This window comes from Hetaerina americana, unplaced genomic scaffold, assembly GCF_022747635.1.
Source record: "Hetaerina americana unplaced genomic scaffold, ioHetAmer1.1.p SCAF_299, whole genome shotgun sequence".
NCBI lineage: Eukaryota > Metazoa > Arthropoda > Insecta > Odonata > Calopterygidae > Hetaerina > Hetaerina americana.
In genome coordinates this window covers 155,378-179,079 of record NW_027286873.1, presented here as the reverse complement: position 1 = coordinate 179,079, position 23,702 = coordinate 155,378, and the positions used below count along the sequence as shown (strand labels likewise).

Genomic DNA, 23,702 nt, shown 5'->3' with positions numbered 1-23,702 from the left:
ATCCTGTTCCTTCCCTTTTCTTGCTTGCCTCAAATTCTCCCCTCTATTACCATCTTGAACAGTCCCCTGTCGGTCAATATGCCCTTCATCCATTTTTACTGCCTAAATAGGATTTCTCCCAACCAACCCCTCTCTTCACCTACCATACCAAGTACTTTCTCATTGGTTTTCTTCTCGGTCCATTTCACCTTCTCCATTTTCTCCACACCCACATGTCAAAAGCCTCCAGTCCACGACTATCCTCCTGCTTCAATGACCACATTTCCGCACCTTATATAACTCTGCACCATATCAAAAGTTTCCCGAGTCTTTTTTTAATATCCTTACATAACATCCCATTCATCAACTCTCTCCTCCTTATGAAAGCCTCTGTGCCTAGCATAATTCTTCTCCATACATCCCTACTACTTTGACCGAATTGGTCCAAAATGCTTCAGAGATAAGTGAACTGTTCTAGCTGCATTAGTTTTTGCCTGCCTATTTTAATGTTTAGCTTAGCTTTTTTCTTTCTAGAAAATTGCATAACCTTTGTTTTATCAATTTTGTTTCTCATCCCATATCTGTCCCACTAAATTTCCAATTCACTCAGCAATCCTTACAACTCCTTGTCTGACTGACAAACTAAAGCTTAATTAATTTATTTTTTCATACTCCTTGTGTATCCGATACCCATGGTGGGCCCTTCTCGGGCTAATTGATGGTTCCTGATGAAGTAATCCTTAATTTAATTGTGCGCAGAGAATCGGGATGAGGTTATAGCACGTGTCTTAAAATAATAATTCGTGAGCTCAGCTCAGATTAGCATATCCCACCTGTCCGAGAAAATACTGAACTTCCGATTTAAAGAGGTACACGGGCACATGATAATCTATGAGACACTGTCGCATACACTGAATAAATCACTAGTCCAACCGTGCAACCCCTCACTTGACACCAATATGTCGAAAGAGGGATTTCTATGGTGCGACACAAAGGGTATGGGGAAGGTCAGAGTAACTACACCAAGTATTAACAAAGCAGCCGTATATTACCCAACATCAGTCATAATGCACCATTTACATAAGTGTAAGCAAATTATGGATGGCTAGACCCTCGGTAAATGAACGCGAGTGCCGACAGAATTGAAATGGCAGAAAATTACCTGGGACAGGGTAAATGCAGGGTGGACGCGGTCACAAAACACATAACCTAGGCAGAGCCCTCGTCCGTCGGAAAAGAAGGGAGTATGGCAGGGTGGACGTGGTCATGGCACGCATAACCTAGGTGGAGCCCTCGTCCGTCGGAAAGGAAGGGAGTATTGCAGGGTGGACGAGGTCAAACGAACGTAACCTAGGCAGAGCACTCGTCTGAAGTTTAGTAAGGAATAGGACACACTGTCACGACAAGCGCAACATAGCTGAATCATCGTGCCCTACGGGTTACCGCCAGATAACCAACTGACTGCTTTTTGCCCGGCGACCAGGGCTTTTATACCCAATTTAGGAGTCAGGGGAGGAATACTTATGAAACATTGTCTTTGGTCACGTGGGACATTCGGAGGAGCCAGGGAAGGAGTACCATGTCGCATACTTGCGACAATAGATATATACATTTTTGCAAAGTTACCATCTAGAATTTCGTTCAAATATAATAAGCTTTGTTGTTTAAAATATTAAATCTTCCTATTTACGCCATACATGGAAAGAATGGACTTGTGAGATCTTTTATGAAACATATACCTTTTAAATTCTGGAGAACACCAAATTTCATTCACGACAAGATTTCCAGCTGCTGAGATAGTTGTCTTTTAATTTTGTTCTGATCGTAAACTCTGCTTGAATTGACTGGAGTATCCATCTAAGTGTAGAAAATATATATGTTAATTCTCCTTTTTGAAGTAGTTATGGTCTATGTTTTGGATGGAATTGAACAGGAATCAAGTGCCAAACTACAGCCGTAAACAATGTCAATATAAATTGAAAATAATACTTAATAATGTATTCCATGATCAACCAATACATTGAGACCAAATTATTCAATGTGGATTTTTAAAATACAATTTATTGAAAGATTAAATATTGAAAAATTAAACATAAAATAAACTGTATTTAATACACGCTCGGTAGATGATAGGGCTTCTTAAGTTATTTCCACAGCCATTTTGCAATTACCCAATTGGGTGCCACAAATCCCATATTATAAAGCACTCCTTTTTAATTAAAGTGGTTGTAAAATGAATTCATTTCTTCATCTTCATTATATTTGTTTGGCATCTATTGGCTTAGAAATGCCATTTATTTTAGAATATATGTATGACATATATAAGTCAATTGTTTTAAATGCACGCGATTTCAAAGCCAATTAATAATTACTGATTACATACAGGTTCATTGAGTATATTTTATTTATTTTTATAGGCTTTATTTTCATAAAAAATTCAGAATCAATCAAAACAGATTTCGATGAAATATTGGAACAGTTTAAGACGATGAGAAGTCTTCTTGAATTATAAAGTTTGTGTTCAAAATTATAAAATATCAAACTAATTTAATGGCAGACTCGTTTAAACAGTTATTAATTCATTTATGTATTCATTGTCGTTTTATTTTGGAAAATTTATAAACTCAAATTAAAACAAACATATTAAATATTAATCTTCATTACCTCAGAATGAAAGATCCAGAAACGGACATATTTTCCCAGATTTATGAAGAAGGTTTGATTGCCCAATTGCTTGATGCATGGGTGTTTTGGTGTCCGATGGATTCCCAGCAACATCGCTAACCACCAATTCCAAGATTTCTTTTGACTGCTTCTCATCCTTTTCATTTAGAGATTGATGAAACTGCTGGAATTCTTCAATGCTCTCAGGCATTAATTGATGATTACTCAATTGAACTAATAACTGTGGAAATCAAGTTATATGCTGACCACTATACTGATTCTTTTGTTAAAAAAAAATCAAGTTTTATAGATTGGTAGTGTATAAATACTATTGAAATTAGTGTGTTGTTTTGCATTGATCATTCTTCATAAAACAACTGTACAAGGATGAGCTCTCACTGATGCAGTATGTTTCCCTGAAAGGAGCCAGATTTGGGGTAGAAACGGTTAGATTTTCTAAGCCTAAGTCTGGATATATATGGTCATTTATTATTATTTCTACAGGAAAAATGTGGGTCTTAATAGTCTAGGGGGGTAGAGCATTGGACTATTGACCGGAGGGTCCTGAGTTCAAACCCTAGGCAAGGCACTCAGGATACCTGATGCTCCAGTCAAGCTATGTGATTTTTTCTGGTACCAATCTTCCTGGACAACCTTATCTGCCACAGTGATAGTAACTGGCTTCCCTTAATACCCTGATGTGTGAATTTCACCGACTGTATAGAGCTAAGTACAGGGTGAACTCTACCATCACCCATAAACCGACCTTCCAGCATTGATTACTGTGTTTATTGTACACAGGAAATGGTCAGTATTGAACGTGGAATATGCCAATCTTTCTAATACATACTTAGATTGTGCTAGCAGTAATGAAACCTGTGCTAGGTCAAAGATTATATCCTGACTGCAGACAACTATTAGACCTCCTCAGAGCTGGCTGATTTATTGGTTTCGAAAGGAACCGATAGACATGGGACATTGAGAATTAAAAGGAAGGAAGTACTAGATGACGTATAGACTAAAGAAGTTGAAAAAGGAGGAATTGACTGCCCTCCAGCAAGGCAAAGTGATTGCTATGAATTGGGAAGATAAGAAGGCCGTCACGTCTCTGTACCCTTTACAGTACATAATACGGAATTTGTGGAATATAAATGAAAAGGAAATGGTGCTATAAAAGCCAAAAGTTGCTGTTGTGTACAATAATACATTAGGTGGAGTAGAAAGGGAAGATCAGCACCTGACTAATTTCCCCATTATGAAAAAAGGGGGTCAAAAATTATTTAAAACATTTTTCACTTGTTGGACCAAGGCTCATGGAATGGATTTCTGTTGCAGAGAAAGGGTGGTGGACCAAAGGGTAAGTTCAGAATTTAGAATCAAACTAGTGGAAGATGTAATTGATGGGTACATTGCATATGATATAACATCTGAGGGTGGAAGGACTTCAGTAGAACAAATCCTTGAACCTCTATGAAAGTTACAATTTCCCAAGTATATTCCACCTACAGAGAAGAAGGAAAAGCTTTGTAGGATGTGTGCAGTTTGTTGTGCCAAAAAGGATGGAACAAGCAAAAAGATTGGATAGGAAGCGAGCTGCCATTTCCAAGCATGTCACAGCCACTAAGAATAGACATGTGATTTTATGAACGGGAATGATTTTCGTGTGTTTTAAAAATATGGTTAAAAGAATTTGTAAATCATGCCTTAAGTTTCTACGTCATATCATTTTAATCCCAATGTTGTTTCGTCATCCTATTTTTCAACAGGAATTAATAATTCTAAATCGTCGATGACTTCATTTGCGTGTGACTGATCCTGAGCAACTTTCATTTGCCGCTGTGTTTGTAATTCAAATTTCGAAAATTATGGAGAAATGTTGCTGTTTCTCTCGCTTTTAATACCCAAAACATTCTATATATAAATAATTTAATTAGAATGAGCCAATTGCGACATGCCATACATCTTCAATCGTTTTCTCTCCGAATATTTTGATTATGCTGATTAAATCGTAAACAATTTCTTTCACTTTTTCCACGTTTTTTCATTGGTCGTTATTGATGCGAAAGAAGAATAGGGGTCTTGCTACCGGCCGACCAAACGATGCTTTTGGACTGCGCCGTTAGGTGCTAGGGCGTTATCTTATACCAATATCCAGCTAGGCTGATCAATGGTCGCAGGTTATAAGTGGTTTATGGGCGAAGTTAAGCTAGTGAGTATATTTTATTGCAGTTTGTGACAGTATTATATTTGGAGATTATGACAGCCAATTTATGCTTGCTTTAGCACAATTGTATCTGAAATGGGGATTATCAGGATAATCCCATAAAGGTTCTAATAATGGGTTACCAGTATTTCCTATTGCTTGTTGAAATGACGTGGCTAGGTCGCTTAGATATGTTAGAAGGTCCGGTATTTTTAGATCGGTGTGAATATCTGAGTTTCTTACAAACCAGGCATCGTTGGCAAGGGTTCGCAGAGTTTTATTTTGGAAGCGTGTCATTTTCTTCGATTTGGTTGCGGCTATTGAACCCCAGGCTGGGTAGCCTTCAGATAGGTGGTATCATAGATTTAAGTAACAGTACCTTGGTGAGAAGACAAAGGGGACTGGTGCGTTTTCTGAGGGGATAGAATAAGAAAGCGGCTGAATTGGCCTTGTTGAGTGCATATTGAGTGTGTGCTTGCCAAGTGAGTTTACTGTCCATTTGTACACCGAGAAATTTAGCCGATGATGCCTGGGGGATTATTTCCCTGCCATAGTGGATAGGAGTAATAAGAGATTTCTTCCATTTTCTGGCGTAGTTTACGTTTACGCATTTTGTGGTGTTAATGGTTAGTTTCCAATTAGTCATCCACTCTGCTATGCTCTTAAGGTTTTCTTGGACATTTTTCGCGGCATTATTTGGATCAAAGGAAGTTGACGCTCTAGCTGAGTCATCCGCATAGAGGTAGCTTTTGGGTCGGAGGGGAGGTCGTTAATGTAGAGGTGTAATAGGACGGGTGACAAAATTGATCCTTGAGGAAAGCCTGCGGATATGGACCGGGTAGTTGATTTTGCATTGTTAAGGGCTAAAAAGAACGTGTGGTTTGAAACAAAGGAGGGGATGGTCTTATTTAGGTATACTGATATGTTGGTTTTAAGCAGTTTATGTATTAAACCAGTTCGCCAGAACTTGTCAAAAGCTCTTTGGAGATCAAAGAAGACTACTTGGGTGTGCTTGTGGATGTGGAAGCCGAAAGTGATCTGTTCAACCAATCTTGTTATTTGCTGAGTCATGGAATGGCGACGGCGGAAGCCAGTTTGCTCAGGTCTGATCAAGTCTAGGGCCGAGATTTCTTCTTGTAGCCTGTTTAAGATGCATTTTTCTAGAAGTTTGCCCAAGCAGGAGAGCAGGCCACTAGGTCTATAATTCAGGATATAAGAAGGATTTTTATCGGGTTTTGGAAGGAGTACTATCTTAGCTGTTTTGCCTTTGGGAAGTGCAATTGGGAAAGACAGGCGTTGAGGATAGAGAGTGGGTGTTTAATAAAAGATTTAGGAAGGTTTTTCTGGTGAAGGTAGGAAATTTGATCGGGTCCCGGTGATGACTTGGTTTTGGAGTGGGACATAATGGAGTAAAGTTCTTGAGGAGTAATTTCCAGGAATATGGGGAATGGGCAAAGTGAAAGGCCAGAGACGCTGATCAACGCTTCTGAATCAAACAAGGATGTATTATTGTTTTTAAAAATGCAATCGAAGGAGTCGGCAGAGGTATTTGCTTTATTGCAGTCATCGTATACTGCTCTCCCATTATGTGGTATTGGCGGGATGGGTACCTTTTTCCTTTGCAGACAGTGGGCTAGGGTCCATGCCGAATTATCCTCATGTGAGAGTGAACTTATTTTCTCATGCCAAGGTTTTTCCCAATGTTTTCTAGTTTTTTATGTTACAACGTTTCAAACTGCACAGAAGCCGATTTTATCTTGGCAGAGATGAGTGCGTTGCCATGAGGGCTCTGGCCTTAATTCTAAGTGAAATCAAGTGCAAAATATCCGGAGGTAGTATGGCACCAGCGATGGAGGCCGGAGAAAGAGGGTAGCAAGAGCGATGAATGATTTTGGTTAAGGTGCTTGTAAAATCTTGAGCCGCTTTCTCTTTGCTGCCTGGAGTGCTAGCAGGAGATGGGACAAGTTTAATGGCCAAGCAGTTTTCTTTAAATAGTTTCCAGTTAACTCTTCTAGTTGTATGAACGACGGTAGGAACGCAGTAAAATATGGGGCAGTGGTCCGAGGCTGAGTTATCTAGGTTAAGGATATGGAATGCGATATCTGCGGATAATAGAACTACATCCAGGATATCGGAGGAGTGGGGGTGATGATGGAAGTGGGTAGGGAAAGGCGGTGAGTGAATTGCGATATTTTTGGTAAATAGGAGCTTATGAAGGGCCCGCCTTCGTGTTGTAGTGGTTTTTCAAGCTTTTGTTTTTTGTTTTTTATGCAATTTATGTTCCATTGCAAAACTTTAAGGAAGTGGTTGTTTATTTGTGAGTTAGGCACCATTTACAAGTTGAAGAAGGGCTGTTATAAGGTCATTGGTGAAGATGCTAATAAGGGGTTTCCTGTCAGTAGGAGAGAGAAGTTTCGTAATTATGCTCAATAGAGCAGTTCTTATATTTGCAGTTAATGATTGGTCATTGATTGAGGGAGAGTGTGGTCCAGAGGGTGGCGGAGGGTGTTGATCGGAGGTTGAGGGAGAGTTAAGAGATGATTGAGGGGTCTCCACGATTTCGGTTTGATGGTTTTGCCAAGGGTTACGGAGAGAAGGAAACGACTGAGAATTTGTATTTTGGTTTGGTTGTTGAGGGCTCGTGCATGGTCTGTAGTTGTAGGGCTTCCATGCCATGCCGTCACGTAAAAACAGGGGTAAGGGATTATCTGGCGGTGAGGGTAAAAGGTTACGCATATGAGCTAGGAGACGTCTTCCGTGTTTCAGGACCTCTATGTCTGCGGTAACCGAGCTTCTAACTTTAACTGTTTTGGAGGGTCCTCCCTAACGGGAAAAAACTTCCGTGCTTGACCACTTGGTGCTTGCTGTTTCGATAAGTGAGCAATGCAAAGCCCAGTTGTTCGTCCCAATCAGAGTGGTCTTGGGCTGCATAATGGGGAGTCACGGAAGCAAAGGAATGGTGTGCATGCCCTAGACGACCATTTGAGGCGGGGTTATATGGAGAGAAGTGAAGATAGATTTTATTTTCAGTTCCCTGCAAACGTTTTTCATTAGTTCCGAAGTGAAGTTTGCACCTCTGTCTGCCAGTAAATATTTAAGCACACCGTGACGGCAAATTATGTGCTCGAAAAAAAAATCCTGCTACTGTTTTGGCCGATTGATCTGGAATCGTAAAGGCTACATGATATCTTGTGAAATAATCTTGGCGAGTAAAATGATATCGGTTAACTCGGAGGGATAGGGGTAGTGGTCCAACAATATCCAAAACTAATTTCTCAACTGGGTAGGCGGCTTCAACCAGTGGCTGTAATGGGATATTATTCACGCGTAATTTGCTCTTTTGGCATTCGATGCAATGCTGAACGTACTGGAGGGTGTCCGAATAACAGCCTTTCCAGTTGAAGTGTCACTGGACGATTTCCACCATTTTGTTGATTCCGCGATGATTCCTGATAGGGAATTATCGTGGCAACGAGTCAAAATGAATTTCCGCATATTTTTGGGTGCACATTTTATAAAAATTGGTTCAATCTCCGAAGGGTCAACTTTCTATAGCACATTTTCCTCATCGTAAAAGTAGCCGGACTAATGGGAACTCCTTGAACCCGTCCCATCGCTATTATCCACGAAGTCATTCAGTTTATGAAACAGTGTTGCACCGTGTCGGCCTCTTCGCAGGGTCCTAATGGGGGATTCTCGCACGAAATGAAATCTACTTCCTCACCTTTACTGCATACAGATTCTAAAGACATCATGTGGTCAGGTTCAAATTTAATGGTCTTGTTCTCAAAATAAATCTAGCTACGATACTTTTTCATAAAATCCAAGCCAAATATGCCTTCATTGAGTGTGTCCCCTAGATTTATTACAAAAGCATCATGAGGGTAAACACGATTTTCTATACAGAAAGGTACGCGACTCTGACCGTTTGTCATTAATACATGACCTGAGGCGCTTCTCACTCACGCGCGGTCGTACGGGGCTATTCCTAATGTATCTAAAAGGAACACTCTTTCGTGAAGTATCGTGACCGCCGCGCCTGTGTCTACAAGGAAATGACGTAATTTTCCTATAATCTGCACGCTAATCGTCATTCCTTTCACTGGAGTGATGGATAGGATGAGGTCTTCCCCAACCCGCTGGTCGGGGTCATCCCGTTTCCCGAGGCCATTCAGTTTGAGCACTCTGGACAATTAATTGGAAGGTGGCCAACTTCCTTACATATTTCGATGCATAGCGGGGGACAGTCTCGGGAAATATGTCTCCTTGCTCCGCAGTTAAAACAAGCTCGAGTTTTAGAGCGACAATCGCGAGCTATGTGGCCCGCGCACCCACAGGAAAAGCATTTTGCAGTGTATCCGGTATTTGAGGTGTTATCTGTAGCATTCGGCCGCATAGGATCTTCGTACGTGGCGGATTTACTACCGGCAGAGTTATTTTGGGGCAAAAAGCGAGCGCTTCTTGAGTTCTGCACTGTATTAACTTTTGCTGAAGCCAGTAGTTGAACGCAATTTGAAAGCATCCGTTCTAGGGAGAGGAGGGAAACGCGAGCTAAGAACTTCTTAAGCGGGTTTCTGGAAAACCTTTTCAGACACTCTAGAATACGAGGATTGGCCAAAGCGTATTCTGCCGCCGGCCCATGCAGGTGTAAACGGGTTACGCAAAGAGTATAAGTTTCATTCCAAGAGCTAAGGTGCCTCGTGATTTTTAAGCATTCTAAAAATTTTTCGACCGTCACCTCATCGTCACCGCTAAAATTCAGAATGTAATAGACACGGTTCCCCAATGTTTTGTTTGTGAATGGATTATTCCCTGTAGGAGAGGCTGCGGTGGCAGGCTAAATTGAGTGCACAGAAGGATCGAAATCATCTAGGTTAGTGGAACCCCTTAGTGAAGTCGACTCAAAATGGGGAGAGAAATGGTTTAGCGGGGAATAACTAGGCATAGCCATGACGGTAAACAGTAGCACGCGACACAGAAATATGAAAATGAATGCAGGTTACACTAGATTAGCCAGAGCAATAAGTTCAAACTACATACACAAAAGGGAAAAAACAAAATTATAAGTGGATAAGATTCCAGTATTTTGATGAGGAATTGAAAAATTATCTTGGAATGTTAATGAATCACTTGGGGGATTAAATTTTAGATTACAGGTTCGAGACTCAAAATTTCTCTGCGACCCTACACCTGACACCAGAATAATGTTGCGTGGTTGGCGACAGAACAGCCACTCTCAACAAATACCTTGACAATCTACATCTTGCACTCCTCAAATACGGTTACCCAGAAAAGCTACTAAAAAAATAAAAAGCACCACTCCGCCCGACCACACACACCACACAAAAACAAGCTCACATCTGACGCAGGACTCAACCTTTGCGCCACCTATTTCCCCGGATCACACAGACTGAAAACCTTTCTTGAAGAACTATCTCCTATTTGACATGACAATGACGCGAACTCATCCTTACTACCCCAATGCCCATGTCATGCAAACAGACGACCCGCCAATCTCAAAAACCTTCTTAGATCCACCAACCCTTTGGCCCCCCACCCCGTGACAAATTTCCTGATATTTCCCCTACTTGCAACCATCCCCGATGTAAAACCCGTCTTCTTATTAGGTCAACTCCCCACTCCCTACATTCTCTCATTGCCCCCTCACCACGTTCCCACACTAATTGCCTATCAAAAAACATAATTTATCTTTCTTCATGCAAACATTGCACATCCTTTGATAGAGGCAAATGCATTACCCCCTTATCTATTCGAATGAATAATCACCGGTACTCCTGCAATTCTGCCTCACTCTCTTCTCTTCCTATCCCTTCACACGCCAATTCCCAAAACCTTTCATTCGACCAGCCTTTTGCCCATTACTGTGCCGCTCGTGTGATATTTTCCGTACAATCGTTATATATATATATAAAAATTAATATCTCACCGTCCGTCCTACCTTAGCGTCTGCCACATAGACAAATATGAAACAATTGAACACGGGTGAAAATTTCATCATTCTTAAAGGGGCATGCATACCAACATAATAAAAACAAAATCTTGACTATCGGACTGTCCAAATCCGCGAAAAAAAAACATTTCTCGTTATTTTCTGAACACACAGCTCAGTAGACAGTTATATCTAAATGTGTCACATTAACTAACATTCAACAGGAAGAAATGTTAGAGTTCCTGAAATTTGACATGATGCAAGTCCTATTAATTAATGTTTCAATAAATTTTCATCGTATTCTTAATGAAATGAAACTAAAACTGTTTCATTCGTTCCTACATAATATTAATAACTACTTACAGTTGTATGAAGTCCTAAAATCGCAACCATATACTAACCTGGCGGTATTTTGAATGATGGGTACGGTTATCACTAAGTCACGCTATCACATTATGCATGAGAATAGTGGTCACTTTATATGATGATTCAATCACTTCCAGCTCCTCGGTCCAATCCCTTTTTTATTCATAATATCTGGGATTTTACACATCCTCTCAATGCCCAGTTTCCTATTTTATTTAAATTCTGAATTAATCGTCTGGGTAAAGAATTATATAAAAAAATAAATATTGAAGGCACGAGGTTTGGCTGAAAACCAAAATCCACACACGTGCTTGTAGACTATGCAAACAAAATTACCTCTAGAAGCACTCCTGGTCAGTAGACATGTGGAAGCTGCATTACCTCTAAACAGGCATGCTAAGGTTTGAGGTCGTTAAACTATTCATACAGTGTATTTCGAGAAGCGGATGAAGTATGGAGACATGGTCTAGTGTAAAAAAACAAAATGACCTCCATAAGCAATCCTGGCCTCTAGGCTCTTGGAAGTAACATTCCGAGGCATGCGAAGGTATGAGAGCGTTGCGTTCATTTGGTGTATTTTGAGAAGCGGAAGTTAGGAGATGTGTTCTAGTACTACAAGGAAAATGCCCTTCAGAATCACTTTTAGTCTTGGCATATGGAACTAACATTCCCCTCAAGGTTGTCACGTTAATCAAGTGTATTTTGAGAAGCAGAAGTTTTGAGATTTGTTCTAGCGCTATGTCAAAACGATTTAAACCTTGTTTTGGTAAAACTTTCAACTGCTGGAAAAGCGATTCCTATTGAGGTTTATCATCGGTAAAGGGCCCTTTATGGAAACAATGCCTGCCATAGGTGAGACGAGGGGACGTGTTCCTGCTATATGTCAGCATGGCGAATTTAAACAGCGCAACTTATAGAAGTGACTCCTACTGAGACTCAATCGTCGTTTTAAAAGGCTGTTCATTGCGATGATGATGCTGTATGTAGATCTACTGTTAATGGATGGGTGGTAAAATTTCGTGGTTGTGAGCCTGGAAAAGCCAATAATTGGTCAATGAAACCGGCAGCGGACCTCCGATAACTGACCCACAGGCAATATAAACATTGCAAACTCGTCATTGAAGATTTGATTGAAAATGACCAAACGCGAATCCCTGATATCAAAAGCATATATCGCAAACCATATTTTTAGAATATAAATACTGTTGTACGTATCGGCTTCATAATTGAAAATTTGGGACATTGTAAAATCTGTGTTCACGATGGGTTCACTTAAAGAGAAGAAACAAAATCCTCCTTGATCCCTTAAGCGATCTTGTGCCATGCAATTTTGATTTTTTTCCCTCTGAACTCAAAAGACACCTCAATGGGTAATCAATACACCTCGGACGATGAGGAGGCGAAGGCAAAAATTTGATAACAGCACACTGTTTAATCTCGCCATGTAGACATATAACACACACTAGAACACGTCTCCATACTTCCTCCGCCCCTCAAAATACACTGGATTATTGTAAAGACCTCAAACCTTCGAATTTGTGTTCGAGAGGGAATGATACTTCCACAAGCCCATGCCAGGAGGAACGTGGAATGTTAGGACAATGATTATGACGGGTAAACTGGAGAATATTAAGCGAGAGATGGAAAATGGAAGAATAGATATTTTAGGTCTATGTGACGTGAGATGGAAGGATAGCGGGGATTACTTGAGTGATAATTATAAAATAATATACAGCGGCAGGGACAAGATGCCATGAGGGGTTGCCATAATATTAAATGAAGAGGTAGGAAGAAGCATAGTAACATAGAGCAAGTAACGGATAGATTATTACTAGCAGAGATAAAAGCAGAACCGAAGAACTTGGTTATTATTCAGGTATACATGCCACCGAGCAACCATAAGGAAGAAGATGTCGATACAATATACGATTAGTTAGAGGGCATAATCGCGTCTGTTCCTGCAGGGAAACATTTGATAGTGATGGCGGATTTGAATTCAACGGTAGGTGAAGGAAGAGATAGTGATGAGGTGGGGGACTAGGGTTTCGGCACGAGTCATGACCATGGTTAGAAAGCACTGGAGTTCTGAAGGAGACAAGGGTTAGTCATCACCAACACTTGGTTTAGACACCACAAAAGATGCAGGTATACATGGAAAATGCCAGGTGACTCAGAAAGTTATCAGCTAGATTATATCCTGGTAAGACACAGGTTTAGGAACAGTGTGTTAATTTGCACAGCTACCCGGGGGCGGATGTGGACTGTGACCACAATTTAGTTGTTATGAAATGTAGCGCGCGTTTCAAAAAGATAAGGCAGGGGCGGCAAGTTAGAAAATGGAATGTAGAAGCTGTAAATGGTTTGAAAAGGAAGGAGTAACAACAGGCGGTAGAGGAAATCATGGAGGATAGTAAAGGCTAAGTACTATCGAAGAAAAATGGGAAACTATCATGAAAAGGTTATTGAAAGCCGCAAAAGGCACTATTGGAATCGTTAACGCTAAAAGGACTAGGAAACCATGGATCACGGATGAGATGATTACAATGTTGGATGAGGGGAAAAAATGGATGAAAGCTTTCCTTGAAATGAAATGATTTTCTTTATCCTTTTTAAGCACGTACGGCTGGGGGAGGGAAACAAAGTAATCCCCAAAGGTTCCCAATTCCTCCAAAGGTCCTCTTTGGTACCCACCCCCTGCATAAAACTCCTCAGGAAAGAACAAAGGGAAAATTCTTAATCTCGTTGTTTAAGGCAGACAAAATATGCTTTCCCGGGAAAAACCGGTGTCGTCTGCATGCGCATTTCCTTTCATGGTGCCGACTGCCAACCCCACTTGTACGTCAACACCGTAGATAGGAGCAAGAATTTATGTGTGACAATTACTTGACGTGTTTTTTTGATAATCAGGTAGACGCCGTCAAGCCATGGAAATTTTCTTCCTTTAAATAACAAAAAAACGGATCTTATTTGGATTCCATCATTTGTGCTTCAAGCATTTGTACTTCAAGTATTCTGATATCTATGTGAACAGGGGAGACTTGCACTTTCACAAACTCACAGGGCAATCAAATATTTGGCGGAGCCAAGTTACACAAAGATTGTGAAGTTGGGAACATAACGCTTTATTTAGTTGGCACAGGAAAGTACGCAGCAATTACAGGACAATCTAATTGACATTAATTTCAGGTAAAGCTGTAGAACACATTATTACCACAACTATTAGGGGGCAGAACGACAGTATTTTTTGATCAAGACTCGGGATGTCCCTACAGTGGACAGATTTATTATTCCGAAGAGCAGAATAGCTAAATTATAGTGCTGCATCAAAATTTTTCTTGACTATAAATCGGGCAATATTTTTAGCCATAAACTGTCCTTGGCTCTGTGAAATGACATCGGAAGTTATTACTTTAAAGGTATCATTGATGCCATTTGAGTGCCTAGCTGCAGATGCCATGGCATTATGGCATCCCTGATATAGCATCGACAAACGAATTGATATGCAGTAGTCATTTGTCAAAATCGTCCAACAAAACAATCTAAACATGAGACTTAAGAGTTAACTCAGGAAGTTTTAATGCACCTGATTTTTATTCCGTTTTTACTCAATGTGAAAATTTAAGTTTCAACAATTCTAAAGTTGAGCCAACGGCATTAATGAATTTATATTCGCAAGATGGGACGATTATTGTCCATTGCTTTTGAGTTATCTTGAGAATATTGAAGACTGTGATGGATGGGCAGATTGTTAAGTAAGCCAGAAAACGGAAAGAAAAGGGTTGGGATTGAATGAAAGAAGTGTCCATTATGGAAAAAATGCACAAAGATGCAAAGGTGCGATTTAGAGCAAAGGTACTTTCCTTTCACCACAAATATATGCTGGCAAGTGAAGATGTTTTTCTTTCTTGCAAGCAAGAAAGTCGTTTCATGATGTATCTGGGCTTGGTTTTGTAATATAATTAAATAAATAAGTGAATGAATAAATAACCATACATGAGAAGGAGTATATAAAATACGTAAAATATGTAATTATATTTAAGAATGCGAACAATTGCCTATTAGTGTAAACGCCTGGGCTATCTTTCCAGCAATGCAAGTTAATACCTCGTAGCTTCATTCTGGCTCGATTTCTTCTTTGTTTCCAAATTTCCGCGTACTTTGATTACACTTGGATCACTGCAGAACGGATAATAATAACAATTATATGGGGACAGTTTACCGTAATGCGAATAATCACAGTAGTAAATGGGGCGACTGGGTAAATAACGAAGAGAGAACGGAATCTTAGCTTAAACTTGAAAAGTGAATACTACAATACTACAAGTACTAATTTAGTACTTTTTTGGGTAAGTACATTTATAAATACCCAAGAATATTACCGAAGTGACAAGTTGATGACGGGAGTTTAACATTAAGGAATTCAACAGCTTCACGAAACTATATTTACCCTTAGTTTTGAAACTAAGAGATTCGTTAAACTTCGGTCTACATGACATAAACAAATCAAAAGACGAGCATATCAAAACGCATGCTTTTGGCACAATTACGCGGAAATCTTTGTCGTTCTTCATTAGTATTAGGCTAGAAACACACACGCACGTCTTATTTCCGTTATTCACTTGTTTCAAAATAACAACAGTTTTAACCCGCAAATATGATACGTTTCACGAAAACATTACAGATGCAAACAATGCAATTCTCTCAGGATGCATTCAGTAAAGATTTATTACTCAAATATTCTAGAACTATTTATACACCCTAATGCATAGGATTTATTACGAATACGGCACATGTCTACGTGTCAATTAGCATACTGTCATGCAATTGAGAACGAAATTAAATGTTCTACAACGCTGAATAGGTGGTCACAACACAATAAAAAACGTTGTACTCATGTCGCAATAGACCCACATTGATACACATGATATTCGACAGAAAAAACAAAACCAAATTGAGTAATGTAAATATTTTAAATGCTTTGCTAAATGATGTGCTATCAGATATGCTCTATTGTTCTAAAAATTTTCATTCCTTCTCCAGGAATTCCAACATTGCCTTAACTATACATTTAGCACTGATTCCAAACTGTGCAGTTCATGTGTGAATTCCACACGACTAGCACACCGAACTTCGGGTTGATTACTGCTTTTATAGTCTCTCTCCCCCCCTCCCCCTCTCGCTATCCCCCCACATTTATTTGTACATTTATTCTTATTTATTAATTCCTAAATAAAATAGATTTGAGATTTTAGTCATCTTGTCAGTGGTGCAAAATGACCTTAGACCTTGATGTACCCTATAAACCCTTAATACTACTACCAGGTTAACATGATGTAACATCTATCTGCTGGTGGGTGCCAGGTAGCTCATTTACTCTAGAAGCCCCTGTCCATCAGCTGCCTCTGACATTTATATTGATGCCCATGATCCTTTATTTAGAGGGCCAATGACCCTTAGTATAAGGAGAGAACCAAAGTTAGAAACCTCATGTGTCCTTGTGGTGGTCTCTCACTACAATGTAGTCCTGAGGGAATAATTGACCATATTTTGCAGGAATATTCACAGCCAAACTGTCAGTTATCAAGAGGGCCCTAAAAGACTTAAGAGAATGTAATGGCTCTTCTTTCATCTGTTCGCATTCATTGAGCTCCCTAATATCCATATCCGTCTTGTCATCAATGGACCTGATGGTTCAGGATATCTATTATACCCTGTGGTCCCTTCAGATAAAGGGGAATTAGGCATCCTCCATATGGACTGCTGGTCATGTGGGAATACCAGGCATTGAAAAAGCTGGCAAAGCAGCAAAGGAAGCCCTTGTCAAACTCAAAACAGACAGCATTGCTTCCTGTGGTGGACGTCGGGGAATACATTATAAAAGGCCAGATACCTTTTTAAAATAAGAGGTAATATTAGCAATAGTTAAGGGGAGGACCCCAACTTTTTAAGTAAGTTTTCCAGGTTTTTAAAGGAAACTGATCTGAGCGGACAACTTGAGTTTCTGTTTCTTTATTTTTAAATAATTTTGTTTTTAACTATTTATGTGTTTTTTTATGTATTAATGTATTTATCAAAATTGGATTGAGGTTTTAAATGTTTTAAAAAGTGGTGCAAAAAGAACCTATATTAATACGGGTTGGTGTCTTTGGGTAAGACCATTGCCTTCAGCTGCGAGATCTCAATGAAAATGTTGGTTAGTACGGAAGAGATGGGTGATCCCATGCCTGCACTTTCATGATGTTCAATGTGCTTATCATTCCAAAGGAAGTATGAGTTCCTGAGGAAGAATTTGCGAGGTCCAGGTTAATTCTTAGCTAATCCCTGTGAGGTAAGGTTTTTGATTAGTAGCATGGAGTCATCAATAGGCGTATTTGTGAAAAAGGAGATGACATCAAAGGTCACCAGCATGTTGACTATTTGGACTTCAGCATTACAAATAATGTGAATGAAATCCATGGAAGTTTTAGAGAAAAAGTCAGTTTTTTTGGCGAAGAGTTGAAGAGCATGTGCAAGATATGGCACTAGCTTGTGGGTTGGTGCACGATGTTGCTGACGATGGGTCGTCAGCAACATCGATGCGTCATCACCTTAAGTACCATCAAAGCACGCCAAAACTAAGAAGAAAAAGAACCACAATGAAACTAAAAAATATTAACTTGCATTGCTGGAAAGATAGCCAAGGCTTGTACACTAATAGGCAATGGTTCGCATTCTTATATATAATTACATATTTTATACACTCCTTCCCATGTATGGTTAATTTATTCATTCATTTATTTATTATATTACCAACACGAAGCCCGGATACATCATGAAATGACTTTCTTGCTTGCAAGAAAGAAAAACATCTTCAATTGCCATTATATATTTGTTGAGAAAGGAAAGTCAAACATTTGTATGTCTCCCCACATGTCCAATAATTTGATTTTCCTTTTCAGTATTTGATCTTTACATCCCTAATAAACGAAAATATAGTATCCATAGAGCATACTTTATTTCTCTTTAAAATTAGATCTTATTCTCAATCTAATTCGAAACATTTCATTCTTCACTGGTTTGTTACTGTTGCCACGGCAAAAGCGTCACCAAATGAACGAATCAAAACAAACATTTTTGCGTACTTCAGAAACAGCATTCTTTACACACTCACAGACCATAGGCTTTCCTTTCCAAATGAATGACATGGAGAAAATTCTTAATGGTATGGCTTCTCATTTGCGTAAACAAGGATATACTGTTTCTGGTTGCTAATCTTAGGGAATGTATATTGGAAAGAATGGACGGGTGAGATCTTTTGTGATATATATGCCTTTTAAATTTGGAGAACTTGTAATTACATACACAACAATAATACTTGCTGCTGAGATAGCCATGTTTTAATTGCTTTGGGCTCTGCTTGAATTGACTGCAGTAACAATCTCAGTAGAATATATATTTGTAAATGTTCCTTTTTTGAATTAGTTAAGATCTATGTTTTTGGTAGAATTGAACGGGAGTCAAGTGTCAAACGACAGCTGTAAACATCGTCAATAATATTTAGAAATTAGTATTATTTCACATGCGCAATTATCAAACGATACATTGAGTAAAAATCATTGAAAATGGATTGTTAAAATACAATGGTTATAAAAAGGAAGATTGGATATTTAAGTAGTTAACGTAAAGTTAGATTTTTAATCTGTTCTGTAGTGAGGGACCATTTTATTTAATATGCTGAATCAATCCGCAAATACACCTATTAACGCCACAAATCCCTTGCTGTTGTGAAATACTCCTTTTTAATTATGGTGATTGTGACCTGAATTCATTTCTTCTTCTACATTCTGTTCGATTGGCATTGCTTTTATTCTTGAAAATGCCATTATTTAGGGATACAAGTGTGACCTTTATATTTCAAATGCATTTAATGTACTCACTTTCACAGCAAACCGATAATGTTTGATTATATGCAGTTTCATTGAGTAAACTATGCATTTAGACGGGCTTTATTTTTATACAAATTCAGAATCAATGGAAACAAAATATAATTAAATATGGAAGCAATGTAAGACAATAAGAAGTCTCCTTGAATTTGAGTGTTTGTGTACAATAATTAAAAAATATTTAACATCACTGAAGGGGTATCCTTCTACGCTAGTGGACGTTAGGAAAAATTACACTCGAGCGTTAAACTCAACGGGTTTATTATCGAAACGGATTTACAGAGGGCGATCGTACAGCTTGCTTCTTCATTCGCGGCAGACTGACTCTCCCGACCGACGTCCACCTTTCTCTGTCGTAGCGACGCCGTGTCCCCCTGGTGGTACTTTCCGGAACTTGGAACAAATAAGTTCCACCGTGCGTTCCGTCTGCTCTCCTTGCGCCGCCACATCACCCCCTCTGTAGACTTTAGGCCACTAAAGAACGAAAAAGGAAGGATTAGCGAAAAGAAGTGAGATGCTATGGTACAAAATCTTCCAGGTGCTTTGGGAAATGGACCCTCCTCCCAAGGCGGGTCTCTCTCGGCTCTTCGGCAGGTGCAGCAGTGGTGGTTCTTGGGTGTGTTTTGTCCCGCAGAGATGCGGGTGCTGCGCTGCTCGTCCCGTCGTTCTCCTCAAGAGTGTAGGCAGGTTTTATGCGGTCGATTGAAATTGTTTTCTCACTACCTCGGACGTTGACCACGAAAAATTTTGGCTCTCTTCGGATGACCGGGAAGGGACCCTCGTACGGTGGCTGAAGATTAACCTTTGTCGCGTCGTTTCTCACGAAAACGTGGGATGAGGACGACAGGTCTTGATGCAAGAAGACAGACTTCTTGCCGTGGCGTGACGCAGGAACTGGTCGTATGGTGGAGAAATGTTGCCGTAGCTGCGTGGCGAAATTAAGGTCGTCGTCCGCCGGCCGCTCGCTAGGGACGAAAAACTCTCCTGGTAGACGGAGTGGTTGACCATAAACCATCTCCGCCGGCGACGCCCCAATGTCTGCTTTCCAGGCGGCTCGTATACCGAGCAGCACTACTGGCAGGACGTCCGGCCAACCATCCGACTGGTGGCACATTATGGCTGCCTTCAGTTGGCGGTGGAACCTCTCCACCATGCCATTTGCTGCGGGGTGATAAGCCGTGGTTCTCAGGTGCCTCGAACCGGTGAGCCCCGCCAACTGCTGGAACAGATGTGATTCAAACTGTCGGCCTTGGTCCGTCGTAATCCGGAGTGGAGTGCCGAAGCGAGCCACCCAATTCCGAAAGAATTCCTTGGCGACCGTGTCAGCTGTTGCGTCCCTAACCGGGAACGCCTCTGGCCATCTTGAAAAACGATCGACACACGTCAGGCAATACCGATATCCCGCGGAAACTGGCAAGGGGCCTACAATGTCGATATGAACATGTTCAAAACGCTGGGTGGGCGGCGCAAAGCCTCCCACAGGGGACACTGTGTGGCGATGAATCTTCGCTCGCTGGCAGGGAATACATGCGCGTGTCCATGCACGGCAATCCTTGCGCATCGAGGGCCACACAAACCGTTCTGCGACCAACTTGGTGGAAGCCCGTATTCCTGGGTGTGACAAGCAATGCAGCGAGTCAAAGACTGGCTTCCGGAAGGGTTCAGTTACATAAGGGCGGACTGATGGTGTCGACACGTCACAATATAACTGAAATTCACACTCGGGAATGCGCATCATTTTCAACCGGAGGGAATCGTTGGGCTGTTTGAGCTGGTCGTCTTCCGCCTGAGAACGTGCGAGGGCGCTGTAATCGATGGCACCACTCACAGCTTCTACCCTTGAAAGGGCGTCCGCGACTACGTTTTCGCTGCCTGAAAGATGACGGATGTCGCTGGAGAACTGGGCAATGTAATTTAGATGCCGAAACTGACGCGGGGAACACTTTTCTGGTTTTTGGGCGAAGGCATAAATCAGGGGTTTATGGTCAGTAAAAATTGAAAATTCACGACCCTCGAGCATATGCCGAAAATATTTAACAGATTCATACACGGCAAGCAGTTCCCTGTCGTACGGGCTGTACTTTTGCTGCGTGGAAGTGAGTCTACGGGTAAAGAAACCGAGTGGCTGCCAACCGTTGCTCGTACTCTGCTGCAAGACTCCGCCCAACGAGGCGTCCGACGCGTCCGTAAAAAGGCCTAAGGGCAGAGAGACGTCTGGGTGCGCGAGAAACGTCGCTTGCGCGAGGGCGTCTTTGCATTCATTGAACGCACGATCCAAGTCGTTATTCCACCGCACAGGTTCATTCCCTTTTACTCCCCCTCTTAGGACATCGTTAAGTGGCAGTTGGATTGCCGCAGCCTTTGGAATGAGCCGTCTATAAAAGTTAATCATGCCCAAGAATTGGCGCAGTTTTTTCACAGTTTCCGGGACAGGAAAGCACTTAATCGCATCTATTTTCGCCGTCGTTGGCTTAACCCCGGATGCACTGACACAGTAGCCTAAGAAGGACACTTCCGTCCTACCTAGCACACATTTGGCGGGATTTACAAGCACTCCGTACTCCCGCAAACGCGCAAATAGCTCACGTAGATGGCGCTCGTGCTCTTCAACGTCCATCGAGGCGACTAAAATGTCGTCTAAATAGGCGTACGAGTGGTCCAAACCCTTTAACACCTCATCGATGAACCTTTGAAATGTTTGGGCTGCATTTCTCAGGCCGAACGGCATGCACGGGAATTCAAAGAGTCCGAATGGCGTGATGATTACCGTTTTTGAAATGTCGTCGGGGCACACAGGTATTTGGTGGTACGCGCGTACGAGGTCAATACGCGAAAATACAGTCTTACCGGCCAGATTGTGCGCAAAATCGGCGATATGAGGCACCGGGTATCGGTCGGGAATGGTCCGCGCGTTGAGACCGCGATAATCCCCGCAGGGACGCCACTCGCCATCCTTCTTGGGCACCAGATGCAGAGCCGAGGCCCAACAACTGTCCGACCGTCGGACCGTACCGCTGCGTAGCATCTCGTCGAACTCCTTCTTGGCGATGGCGAGCTTATCTGGTGCTAGTCGCCGGGGCTTGCAGGCGACGGGGGGTCCGGACGTCACCTTGATGTGATGCATGGTCGCGTGCCGGGGCTCCCTCGGTGTGCCAGCTGGGCGAGTGATCTCTGAGAATTCGGTCAGAATCTCATGGAATCGAGATGATTCGATTACAGTCTTCACCTGCGGGACCGAACACGGCACAATGCGACCGCCCGTGCCCAACGACGTTATCCCATCCGTTATTCGCTGCCGGCGGACGTCCACTAAAAGGCTGTAAAATGACAGAAAGTCCACGCCAATGATGGGCCTATCGACATCCGCCACTACGAAGCGCCATCGGAAGTCCCGCTTTAGGCCTAAATTCAAGGCTAAGTCTAACCACCCGTAGGTCTTTATCACCGTTCCGTTCGCGGCAAATAGCTGGTAGGTAGAAAGTGGCTGTCGTCCCTTCACCAGCTTACGCGGGTTAACGCAAAGATCGGAACCTGTGTCCACCAGGAATTCTGTCTTCGTCACCGAGTCCACAACATACAGGCGGCGAGGCTGGGGGCAGCGGGCGTCGGCCGCAATTACGCCCTGCCCTCGTGGTTTTCCGACTTATAGGCGCACGGGGAACGGCACTTAGTCGCGCGAGCACCAAAAGTAACATGATACCAGCACCACCTTGCATCTGGAGGCGCGGAAGGGCTGCGGGCACGCCGCTGTCGGCTTTTGGAACGTTTCCGTCCGTGAAAATCTGGACAAGAAGCAGTCAACGCGGCTACCTGTTGTGTAAGGGCCGCTATCTGACTTCGAAGTTCCTCCACTTCGGAATGCGGCGTGACACTGGCGACTTGCGGGGGGCGCGGCACCTCGTGCACCTTGTCGGCTAGTTTCGACAAGCTTTCCAGTTCCAGCGAGTCTTGTGAGGCCAGGATGGACTGTGTGTGGGATGGCAAGCGATTCATCCACAGCGTCTTCAGAAAGTCGTCTGGCACGGCAACGCCAGCCAACGTCCGTAGATGGCGCAAGAACTGGGATGGCTTCCGGTCCCCCAACTCCTCGTGCTCAAGGAGTTGCCGTATTTTCTGCGCCTGTGAGACGGAAAGTCGCTGGATTAATTCCTCCTTGATCTTCTGGTATGGGTCTGCCCTGGGGGGATTCACAATAATGTCCTCCACTTCCAGCGCGTGGCGATTGTCTAACTGGGCGACCACGTGGGAATACTTCGTCGCCTCACTCGTTATTCCCGCTAGCGAGAACTGAACTTCCAGCTGCGAAAACCATAGAGCCGGCTTTTCTGGCCAAAAAGGCGGAACTCGCATCGTCACTCTGTTCACGATTGACTCCTCGCCCCCGTTGCTTGGAGGCGGCATTTTGCACCACGTGGCGCTTCCAGTCACAGAACGAAAAAAAAATGCAAACCTTAGCTCACACGTGATCACGTCGGGGTCACCAATGAAGGGGTATCCTTCTACGCTAGTGGACGTTAGGAAAAATTACACTCGAGCGTTAAACTCAACGGGTTTATTATCGAAACGGATTTACAGAGGGCGATCGTACAGCTTGCTTCTTCATTCGCGGCAGACTGAC

General features: G+C 42.1%; 2 protein-coding genes across 2 annotated transcripts in view; one reads left to right on the top strand and one right to left on the bottom strand.

Annotated features, from left to right (window-relative positions):
* Window positions 1–16,619, top strand: part of LOC139689958 (cell surface glycoprotein 1-like) — a 49,386-nt gene extending 32,767 nt beyond the window's left edge. Inside the window, exon 6 of the mRNA XM_071587106.1 lies at window positions 16,602–16,619. Within this exon, the coding sequence (XP_071443207.1) occupies window positions 16,602–16,619 (18 nt within the window). The remainder of the gene's footprint in view (window positions 1–16,601) is intronic.
* A 28-nt stretch (window positions 16,620–16,647) lies between these two features.
* On the bottom strand, window positions 16,648–23,485 carry LOC139689960 (uncharacterized). The gene is made up of 4 exons (XM_071587108.1): window positions 22,895–23,485; window positions 21,932–22,706; window positions 19,908–20,956; window positions 16,648–16,686 (listed from the first exon to the last, which is right to left on the bottom strand). The coding sequence occupies exons 1-4, from the start codon at window positions 23,483–23,485 to the stop codon at window positions 16,648–16,650; spliced, it is 2,454 nt and encodes an 817-aa protein (XP_071443209.1).
* Window positions 23,486–23,702: the final 217 nt, after the last annotated feature.

Coding starts and splice junctions, on each gene's coding strand:
- LOC139689960 (XM_071587108.1), bottom strand. CDS start 23,485: ATGCCGCCTCCAAGCAACGGGGGCGAGGAGTCAATCGTGAACAGAGTG. Junction 20,957..21,931: donor TTTTGCGCACAATCTGGCCG/GTAAGACTGTAT, acceptor GTCATCTTTCAG/GCAGCGAAAACGTAGTCGCG. Junction 16,687..19,907: donor CGTCCTCATCCCACGTTTTC/GTGAGAAACGAC, acceptor TTATTCCCTCAG/GACTACATTGTAGTGAGAGA.